Here is a 12,258-nt window from a genome sequence, read left to right as displayed (position 1 = left end):
AGTGATTCTCCTGCCTCAGCCTCCCGAGTAGTTGGGATTACTGGCGCCCACCACAGGGCTCAGCTAATTTTTTGTGTTTTTAGTAGAGATGGGGTTTCACCATGTTGGCCAGGCTGGTTTCAAACTCCTGACCATGTGTGATCCACTCGCCTCAGCCTCCCAAAGTGCTGGGATTACATGCGTGAGCCACCGCACCCAGCCCAGGATATAAAATTTTTAAGGATAAAAGTGAAAATCACAAGTGGAACTAAATTTACATATAAGGGGATGTGAGTTGCTTTTTCTAAGTGTATTTATTCTGGTGAATTAACTATTTATTTAAAAACTCAATGGAATTTAAAAATAAGAGTTATAATAGCTTTATATTCTTCTGATGGTCTACTTTTTAGTTACACTGTACGGCAGAAGATGTTGATATTCTGCATCCGTTTTAGTTTTATACTACACAAATTATAAATTTTTAAAAATTTTATTATTTTCAATGAAAATTAATTATATCATAAAATGATAATAACTATAAACAAGTGAAATTGTATCAAAGGATGTTAGATATGATATTGGTAAGCTCAAGCTGCCATAAGAAAATACCAAAGGATAAGTGGCTCAAACAAGACATTTATTCTTTCACCATTCTGGATTCTGTAAGTTCAAGATCAAGGTGCCAAAAATTTGGTTTTAGGTGAGGCCTCTTTTCCTGGCTTGTAGATGGCCATCTGCCCACTGTGTACTCACATAACATTTTCTCTATAATGAGAAACAGAGAGAGAGAGAGAGGAGAGAGAGAGAAAGAGATCTGGCATCTCTTCCTCTTCTTTAAAGGACATCCATCCTATTGGATTAGGGCCCTACATTTAATCTTAATAACATCCTTAAAGGCCTTATCTCCAAATAAAATCACATTGGAGGTTAGGATTTCAAAATATGAATTTGGGATGGGGCACAATTCGGTCCATACCAGACACAAATGACAAGAAATATATTACTGCAAATATATCCATACAAAATTTATTATAAAATATAACATCCAATTACAGAATATTGTTTCATCATGTAACATATATGGTATTGCTATGGTCTAAATTATACCCCTCCACAAAGTTCATATGTTGAAACCCTAAATTTCAGTGCTTCAGAATGTGACTGTATTTGGAGTCAGGGTCTTTAAAAAGATAACTAACGTAAAATGATGTAATTAGAGCGGTACCAAATCCAGTTTGGCTTGTGTCTTTATAAGAAGATGAAATTTGAATACACAGCAAGACAACAGGGAAATAGTACACAGAAGAAAAACCACGTGAGGACACAGCAAGAAGAGTTTATCTGCCAGCAAACAGAGAAGCCTCGGAAGAAACCAACCTTGACAATACCTTGATCTTCGACTTCTAGCATCCAGAACTCTGAGAAAAAAAATTTACGTTGTTTGCTCCAACTTGACCCTCTCATTTGTTACATTCTCCTTCTTGAAATGCAAATTTTTTACCCTTTCTTTTGCCACTTTTTATATTTCACAGCATTTTCTTCATTCTTATATAAATGTCCTGCAATGCAATTTCCATGTTTTATTCATTATACCACACAAATTCAAAAGGTAAATCTCTGTGAAAGAAAATGTTAAAAAATAAATATGTAATGAACATCAGCCCCATTCCATGCTCCCAGTGATCCTGGATGTTAGAAATTCCAGATGAATGAGATGTGGTTTCTGCTCTTAAGATGCTCACAGATTTGTGGGATTCACTGACTCAGGGATAAGTCAGTGGAGTTGAAAGTGATTTACAAAATTCCACATAGCTGTGTTATTTCCTTAACTAATATATGTTCTCATTCTCCTATTTAGATTGAGTGCAGAAGGATACAGAGAAAATGCAAAATTGCATCTCCATGTATCTTTAGGTCTTCTACCCAAAGAATCTCTTTACAGAAATTCTGTTATTTGTGATTAACAGTCAAAATTTCACCCCCACCTATCCATGCCAGGTGGCACCTGAGAAAAGGTGGACTCATTGTCAAATAAATACCGTTTTAACTTCAGGTTTTTTACTTTCATGATTACCTTCTAAAGCCATGTACCTAATATTTATATTTTTCATTTGCGATTTTATATAGAAGGGTTCCTCAAACTGTATAAGAACTCTCAGAATTAGGATCATCCATGCTGGATTTGGGCTTACACGAGATAGGCAGAGGGACTCCTATATTTGTACATGAAGGTCGGTGACTGCATTTCTGGATACTTGTTCTTTTTTTGCTGTGCCTCTTCTCGGCCTGAAATGTCTGTGTCATGTGGGCATATGCTGCTGATGTCTGAGATGGGGATCTTCTGTCTCTGCCCTTAGGCCCGTCAAGGACCAAGAAGTCTCCTATAACTGACTCAGCCACTCCCTAGTCCTCATATATTTGTCATTCCTATTGTGGCATCAGGGCCAGACAACTGCCACTCTTCTGCCTCTCCAGTGGGGCCCCTCTAACATCCCAACACAGAAACCGATATGACAAGCTGCCTGGATCTTGATTCAGTCACCTTAAGTGATTTAGAAACTTCTAGCTACCTTGTAATCCACAAGGAACCAAGCCAATCTTGCCTTATTACCACGATATTGAGAGCCTAAGAAATGAAAGAAAATATTTTAAGTAACATGTCAAAGTTTTAATACATAGTATCACTAGGGACTCAAAAATCCTGATTTGGAAATAAAAAACTGAATGTCAAATCTTTAATTTGTATTCCTGCTATAAGAGTATTCTTCTTGCCCTCCATCTCTATTCCTGCTAGGATAGAAGAACATCTCTGAGCAACTATGGAGCAGATTCCATAAACAAGCAAAAGAGAAAATCACAATAATATATCTAAAAATATATTAACCATATTACATAAATAATTACAAGTAATAAATGCCATTTTAATTGTATAGGAGCATGGAAGTGGGAGTAATAACATGTTCAACTCAATGCTAAATAAATTACTGCCTATGGATGTGGGATGTTTCAGTGTACATGGATGTTGCAAGCGCAGGCTAAAGAAGCAATGTAAATTCACCAGTACTCTTCTCAGAATGTAAATGTACATTGTTTTTCCATTTCTTGGCGACTTGCCATTTAATCTTTGCAGAGGAACACAGATATTATGACAATTATTTTTCCTATCTTTTGCATCAACCATTTAAAATTCCTTTCGCCTGCCTACTATTTTAATACTAAAAGACTTTACACATGCAGACTAAAAGTCCACAGTACCCATAAATTGAGATGATACTAATAATAGTCTGAGAAATAAAGCTTGTTGGTTTCATCCCTTTTTAACTAAATGGATTTATATATTTGCTGTAGACCAGGATTTTCTAAATGAGGTAATGGATCAGAATTATCAGCATCACCTTGAAACTTGTTATAAATGAAAATTAACTTTGAAAAACTCAATGGGTAAGGGTCAGTAAACCGTTGTTTTAACAGACCCTCTCAGTGATTTTGATGCATGATAAAGTATAAGAATGATTACCTTAGATTAAAAATCCAATACATCATAAAATGCTTATTGGCTATTAAGCATTATATATTTTTCAAAATGTGTGAGATATATATACTTTACCATACATATATATATATATGTATATATATATATATATATATATGTGTGTGTGTATGTATATATCTGTGTGTGTGTGTGTGTGTGTGTGTGTGTATTTGGTTAAAAAGAAAAATAATATCAAAGTCTATCTGCTCATTTATCTAACTATCCAAGCCAGAGTTACATGCTTATATGAGCACATCCAGGCACTTACTTGAGAAAGTCCAGAAGTGAGGAATGTTGTAAATGGAGTTGAATTACCCTTTTTTCATGGTTATCTACAGGTAAAGATTGACTTGAATTAATTCCAGGTGGCATTTTTCCACTCAAATGGAGCAGCACATCATAAATGGTCTTATTATATTTGGAAAAGTCATTCTGTCTGGAAAACTTTTGGGGTGGCGAGGTTGATGAGTAGAATTGCATTTTATATACATCCCTATGAGAAAAAGACTTTAAAAACAGTCTCAAAATGTTATAGTATGGGGAAAAAAAAACATGTTCAATTCAATGACTAAATTAAACTCTATTAAAATCAACTAAGTAAGAAACTCCATAATACACTTCACTAGGCTACCATTTGTTAGTCAAAAAAGATTTGTTAAATATTATCATAGATTTCCAGTATCTCTTTTAAACACACATAATTAGCTAATGTTGCAACTGTCAAATCTGAAGTATTAGATTATGAATAGATTGGATCTTGAGAAACAGAATAGAGATTGAATTTAATTAAACCCATCACCTACTAGCTGAGTGAGTATGGCAAGCTATCTAAACTCACTGAGCTCAATTTTGCATGATATAAATTGGAGATAATAAGGTCTATAATAGTTTCCAAGATAGATTTCAAATGTTTATCACACATGTATATACAAAAATAATGTACACACATTTTCTCAGTATTTGTATTTTAATGCTTAGAAGGGCAAATCCTGCACATTGGCTTAATAAGCAGGGCTTTTCATTTTAAAGATAAAGCCCACAGTTCTTTAAATAAGATACTGCAATCTCTAATTCCTAGTAATATTGCACAAGGTTGTGATGCATACTGACTTTTAATGAAGTTAAAAATTACCACTATTCTTGCTGTCTATAATTTATTAAATATCTTATACCACATTGTCTAATTGTTAGCAATGAGAGTCACAGATGTATCACTTGCTTAGATTGACAAATAAGTACCCGAGGCCATTTTGAATCGCAGTTACCCACTTTGGTAGATAGGAAGTTCACACAGAAGAAAATACATTCCACTGGGCAAGAAATAGACCACCACTGCTCAAAATATGGCTCTTCCACTTATTGCATGACATTATAAAAGTTACTTGACTTTTCTGTTCCTTAGTTTCCTCATAAGTAATGGGTATGATAGAGCTAGTGTATCCTGAAGTTACCAGCAAAGAAACAAATATTTTATGGAGAAAATTAACACCACTATTGGTCAAGATTAATGCAAATTAAAAGGAACAATAAGCAATAAAAATAGACACTCAGGGATCCCAGGTATTATAGTTGTAAGACACAGGTTTTAAACTAACCATATGTACTATGTTCAAAATTTATAATTTTGCCATGGAACAATAAATTATATAAAATTTGACTAATGGAGCATTCACAAATAAAAATCTGAATAAATAAAATTAAGAAATCAATGGATGAGCCTAACAGTAGATTAAATCAAATAAAAACAAAATTACTGCAATGAAATATAGGTCATAGAATAGGATTCATACTGCAACATTTGAGAAAATAAAAATCATCCTACCTGCAAGACTAATGATGCAAAAAAAAGAACAATGATGCTGATAAATATATAGGCAAATATGAACTAATTAAAAACCATAATTAAACAAAAATAATAGTATTAAACATTATTAAATCATTATTGTTTAATAACTCCATAGTTGCCTATATATAGTTTAACTATATTCATTTTGCTCTTACATATATATTAATATGTTAAAGGATTTTGTTTATCAATTATGAGAATCCCCTATTTGGAGATTGAAAATATTCAAAAGGCTCACCCATCACTATCACCAGCAAACATGCAGTAAAATGATTAACAAATAAAACTCTTTTTAAAATAAGAATTGTAGAATATCTCACTATTGTTATACTAGTGTGCAAAAGTAAGAATTCAAGGAACACAACTAGAATGAGTTATTATAGTCATTTTCATTTTAATACTTAGCTTGAATCTAAAGTCAAGTTTCTATGACTTTGTTGGACACTGTTTACAGTATGAATGGGCAGGATGCCCAGAAATGGAGGTGACACTTCATTTTAATACTATTAAATTTATCAGTGAGCTTGCCAGCAGCTCAAAGCTGCAAAGAGAAAAGCATGTTATGCTATATATATGTGTGTATATATACACATACATATATAAGTATATATATAATATATAAGTACATATACACATATGTGCATACATACATACATGTATACATGCACATATGTATACATCTATATGTATGTATGCACATATGTGTGTATATCTATATATAAATAAAAGTCAAATGTTCCTGAATCAAGCTGGGGAAACATCCTGCAAAGAAAGGTGAAATATTACTAATAAAACATAATTTGGAAAAGTGCGCTCTTGAAAGTGATGAGTTTTAAACTGACTCTCTACTGCCAAATACAAGAAGAGTTGGTGAATATGATTAATGAAATTAGAAATACATAACTATATTAACATAATCCTAATTAAATTTATTAATAATAGCTAAGATTTACTGAAGACTTACGAGGTCCTAAGGTCTGCTCTGACATGCATTAAATATATTATCTCATAAATGTTACAACAACTGTATTGGTTAGGTATTATCATTATCTCCTTTTTTACAGATGGGAAAATGGAGGCATACAGGAAATATTTTCCTCATTTCAGATCTTCTTGTTATGAAAGATAAAACATTCTACTGGATGGATTTGATTTTCTATAAGATTCTATGTATTATACTAAATGAGATGCTCTGGGATGGAATAGTTAGCTTAGGAATAAGCTTTCCTTAAGCTTCCCCTTAAGCTTCCTGACTGGCATTCTAGGACGTGTTATTTGTATGTGGCAGCTGCAGGAAGCTTCATGCTAGAGAGAAATCCTGGCATAGCACCTATATGTACTGCAATTACTTCTCTCAGAATAAGTGGGACTTCCAGTACGATTCAAATGACTCTATGATTAGTTGCTTAGAGAGCTTCCCAGTGGTGTTTATAGAAAATGTTATTTCTACAATTCACCCAGCTTGAAAAGAATAGATTATAATATTTACTACATTTTCTGTGATTATCTCTGAAACATAAATTGTGTTTTCTTGTCTATTTCAAGGGCCACTTCTATCTTCTGGTGATTTGGGGAACAGCAAAAAAGAAATAATACCTAAGGGCTTCTAGGAACTGAAAACAGACTGATGCCCAAAGTCATTAATTATAAAGGAAGTGCAAATTAAAATCCCAATGAGATATTATCTCACGCCTGTTAGATTGACTTATAAGAAATATGAACAATAACAAGTTTTGGAGAAGATGTGGAGAAAAGTGAACCCTTGCACACTTCTGGTAGGAAGGTAAATTAGTACAGTGATATAGGAAACATTATGGAGGTTCCTCAAAAAAATAAAAATAAAACTAGGGTTTTCTAAGCATAAAATCATAACATCAGTGAAGACAGAAGTAAGACTTCTTTTATTTGGATGCCTTTTGTTTCTTTCTCTTGTCTGCTTGCTCTGAAAAGGACTTCTCATACTATTTTGAATAGCAGTGGTCAGAGTGGGCATCCATGTTTTGTTCTAGTACTTAAGGGAAATGGTTCCAGCTTATGCCCATTCAGTATGATGTTGGCTGTCATAGATGGCTCTTGTTATTTTGAGGTATGTTCTTTTGCTGGTGACTCTGTTGAGATTTTTTATCATGAAGGGATGTTGGATATTATTGAAGGCTTTTATCACATCTATTGAGATGATCACACAGTTTTTGTTTTTAATTCCTTATATGCGGTGAATCACATTGGTTAATTAGTATGTGTTCAATCAACCTTGCATCCCAGGAATGAAGCCTACTTGATCATGGTGAATTAGCATTTTGATGTGCTACTGGATTCAGTTTTCTAATATTTTATTAAGGCTTTTTAAATCTATGTTCATCAGGAAAATTGGCCTATAGATTTCTTTTAACAATGTGTCTCTGCCAGGTTTTGGTATCACAGTGATGCTGGCTTCCAAGAGTGTGTTAGGGAGGAGTCTTTCCTCCTTGATTTTTTGGAATAGAATCAGTATAATTGTTAACAGCTCTTCTTTGTATATCTGGTAGAATTTGGCTGTGAATTCTTTTGGCCCATGGCTTTTGTTTGTTAGTAGGTTTTTTATTACTTATTTAATTTTTGAAATCAATATTGATCTGTTCAGGGATTCAATTTCTTCCTGATTCAATCTTGAGAGGTTGTGTGCTTCCAGGAATTTATCCACATTCTCTAAATTTTCTAGTTCTTGTACACAGAAATGTTCATAAACATCTCTTAGGATCCTTTGTATTTCTGTGGGATCAGTTGTAATGCCACATTTAGTGATTTTGATTGTGCTTATTTGTATATTCTCCCTTTTTTTCTTTCTTAGTCTAGCTAGTAGTCTATCAATCTTGTTTATCTTTTCAAAAAACCAAGTTTTGGTTTTGTTGATTCTTTGCATATATTTTTGAGTTTCAAGTTCATTCAGTTCTGCTCTTATTTTAGTAGTTTATTTTCGTCTGCTAGCTTTTGGGTTAGTTTTCCTAGTTTTTCTTTTTTTTTAATTATACTTTTAAGTACTAGGTGCATGTGCACAACGTGCAGGTTTGTTACATATGTATATATGTGCTGTGTTGGTTTGCTGCACCCATTAATTCATCATTTACATTAGGTATTTCTCCTAATGCTATCCTTCCCCCATCCGCCAACCCCACAACAGGCCCCGGAGTGTGATGTTCCCCACCCTGTGTCTGTGTGTTCTCATTGTTCAGTTCCCACCTACGAGTGACAACGCGCAGTGTTTGGTTTTCTGCCCTTGCGATAGTTTGCTCAGAATGATGGTTTCCAGCTTCATCCATGTCACTACAAAGGACATGAACTCATCCTTTTTTGTGGCAGCATAGTATTCCATGGTGTATATGTGCCACATTTTCTTAATCCAGTCTATCATCTTGTTGGACATTTGGGTTGGTTCCAAGTCTTTGCTATTGTGAATAGTGCCGTAATAAACATACATGTGCATGTGTCTTTATAGTAGCATGATTTATAATCCTTTGGGTATATACCCAGTAATGGAATCACTGTGTCAAATGGTATTTCTAGTTCTAGATCTTTGAGGAATTGCCACACTGTCTTCCACAATGGTTGAACTAGTTTACAGTCCCACCAACAGTATAAAAGTGTTCCTATTTCTCCACATCCTCTCCAGTACCTGTTGTTTCCTGACTTTTTAATGATCGCCATTCTAACAGGTGTGAGATGGTATCTCACTGTGGTTTTGATTTGCATTTCTCTGATGACCAGTGATGATGAGCATTTTTTCATGTGTCTGTTGGCTGCATAAATGTCTTCTTTTGAAAAGCGTCTGCTCATATCCTTTGCCCACTCTTTGATGGGGTTGTTTGATTTTTTTCTTGTAAATTTGTTTAAGTTCTTTGTAGATTCTGGATATTAGCCCTTTATCAGATGGGTATACTGCAAAAATTTTCTCCCATTCTGTAGGTTGCCTGTACACTCTGATGGTAGTTTCTTTTGCCATGCAGAAGCTCCTTAGTATAATTAGATCCCATTTGTCTATTTTGGCTTTTGTTGCCATTGCTTTTGGTGTTTTAGTCATGAAGTCCTTGCCCATGCCTATGTCCTGAGTGGTACTGCCTAGGTTTTCTTCTAGGGTTTTTATGGTTTTAGGTCTAACATTTAAGTCTTTAATCCATCTTGAATTAATTTTTGTATAAGGTGTAAGGAAGGGATCCAGTTTCAGCTTTCTACATATGGCTAGCCAGTTTTCCCAGCACCACTGTTGCTTTGACAATTTGACAGAAGTAGGCTTCAGAAAGTCAGTAATAACAAACTTCGCCGAGCTAAAGGAGGATGTTCGAACCCATCTCAAGGAAGCTAAAAATCTTGAACAGAAGATTAGATGATTGGTTAACTAGAATAAACAGTGTAGAGAAGACCTTAAATAACCAGAAGGAGCTGAAAACCATGGCACTAGAACTACGTGATGCATGTACAAGCTTCAGCAGCCGATTCGATCAAGTGGAAGAAAAGGTATCAGTGATTGAAGATCAAATTAATGAAATGAAACGAGAAGAGAAGTTTAGAGAAAAAAGAATAAAAAGAAATGAACAAAGCCTCCAAGAAATATGGAATTATGTGAAAAGACCAAATCTATGTTTGACTGCTGTACCTGAAAGTGACGGGGAGAATGGAACCAAGTTGGAAAACACTCTGCAGGATATTAACCAAGAGAACGTTCCCAACCTAGCAAGACAGGCCAACATTCAAATTCAGGAAATATTGAGAACACCACAAAGATACTCCTCAAGAAGAGCAACCCCAAGACACATAATTGTCAGATTCACTAAGGTGGAAATGAAAGAAAAAATGCTAAGGGCAGACAGAGAGAAAGGTCAGGTTACTCACAAAGGGAAGCCCATCAGACTAACAGCGGATCTCTCGGCAGAAACCCTACAAGCCAGAAGAGAGTGGGGGCCAATATTCAATATTCTTAAAGAAAAGAATTTTCAACCCAGAATTTCATATCCAGCCAAATTAAGCTTCATAAGTGAAGGAGAAATAAAATCCTTTACAGACAAGCAACTGCTGAGAGATTTTATCACCACCAGGCCTGCCCTAAAAGAGCTCCTGAAGGAAGCACTAAACATGGAAAGGAACAACCGGTACCAGCCACTGCAAAAACATGCCAAATTGTAAAGACCATCAATGCAAAATAACCAGCTAACATCATAATGACAGGATCAAATTCACACATAACAATATTAACCTTAAATGTAAATGGGCTAAATGCCCCAATTAAAAGACACAGACTGGCAGATTGGATAAAGAGTCAAGACCCATCAGTGTGCTGTATTCAGGAGACCCATCTCATGTGCAGAGACACACATAGGCTCAAAATAAAGCGATGGAGGAAGATTTACCAAGCAAATGGAAAACAAAAAAAAAAAGTAGGGTGTTGCAATCCTAGTCTCTGATAAAACAGACTTTAAACCAACAAAGATCAAAAGAGACAGAGAAGGCCATTACATAATTGTAAAGGGATCAATTCAACAAGAAGAGCTAACTATCCTAAATATATATGCATCCAATACAGGAGCACCCAGATTCATAAAACAAATCCTTACAGACCTACAAAGAGACTTAGACTCCCACAAAATAATAATGGGAGACTTTAACACCCCACTGTCAATATTAGACAGATCTACAAGACAGAAGATTAACAAGGATATCCAGGACTTGAACTCAGCTCTGCACCAAGCAGACCTAATAGACATCTACAGAACTCTCCACCCCAAATCAACAGAATATACATTCTTCTCAGCACCCCATTGCACTTATTCCAAAATTGATCACATAGTTGGAAGTAAAGCACTCCTCAGCAAATGTAGTTTTTCTGCTGCCCCAATGTGTGAAGTTTAATTTGAGATTTTTCTTTCTTTTTTTTTTTTTTTTTTCATTTTTTTGAGACAGAGTCTTGCTCTGTCATTCAGGCTGGAGTGCAGTGGCACAATCTCAGCTAACTGCAATCTCCGCCTCATGGGTTCAATAAATTCTCCTGTCTCAGCCTCCCTAGTAGCTGAGACTATAGGAGTGTGCCACCATGCTTGACTAATTTTTTTGTATTTTTGTAGAGATGGGGTTTCACAATGTTGGCCAGGCTTGTCTCGAACTCATGACCTCCAGCAATCTGCCCACCTCAGCCTCCCAAAGTGCTGGAATTACAGGTATGAGCCATTGCACCCAGCAATTTCGAATCTTTCTAATTTTTGAGGTAGGTGTTTAGCATTATAAACTTTCCTCTTAACAATGCTTTTGCTGCATCCCAGAGATTTGCTGTAACTGATAAATGACTTCAGTAAAGTTTCAAGATACAAAATCAATGTATGAAAATTGGTAGCATTTCTATACACCAATAATGTTCATACTGAGAGCCAAATCAAGAAGGCAGTCCTATTTACAATAGCCACAGAAAAATAAAATACCTAATAATACATCTGACCAAGGGGGTGAAAGATCTATACAAGGAGATCTATAAAACACTGCTGAAAGAAATCATAGATGACACAAACAAATGGAAAAACATTTGATGCTCATTGATTGGAAGAATCAATATAGTTAAAATGGACTTACTGCCCAAAGCAATCTACAGACTCAGTGCTATTTCTACCACATTAGCAATGCTATTTTTCAAAGAATTATAAAAAAAAACTTTTCTAAAATTCATATGTAACCAAAAATAAGCCCAAATAACTGAATGACTCCTGAGCAAAAAAGAAAAAGCTGGAGGCGCTGTATTACCTGACTTCAAACTGTACTATAAGGCTACAGGAACCAAAATTGGATGGTACTGGCACAAAAACAGACACAAAGACCAACAGAACAGAATAGAGAATCCAGAAATAAAGCTGTATAACTACAGCCATCTAATCTTCAACACAGTCAA

At 35.0% G+C, this 12,258-nt stretch overlaps 1 protein-coding gene across 1 annotated transcript in view; it reads right to left on the bottom strand.

Moving 5' to 3' along the window:
* CFAP47 (cilia and flagella associated protein 47) overlaps positions 1-12,258 on the bottom strand; it is a 455,521-nt gene that overhangs the window by 295,562 nt on the left and 147,701 nt on the right. Inside the window, 1 exon segment of the mRNA XM_063634578.1 lies at positions 3,780-4,004. Within this exon segment, the coding sequence (XP_063490648.1) occupies positions 3,780-4,004 (225 nt within the window).

The sequence above is a fragment of the Symphalangus syndactylus genome, chromosome X (assembly GCF_028878055.3).
Source record: "Symphalangus syndactylus isolate Jambi chromosome X, NHGRI_mSymSyn1-v2.1_pri, whole genome shotgun sequence".
Lineage (NCBI taxonomy): Eukaryota > Metazoa > Chordata > Mammalia > Primates > Hylobatidae > Symphalangus > Symphalangus syndactylus.
This window is presented reverse-complemented; position numbering and strand designations above follow the sequence as displayed.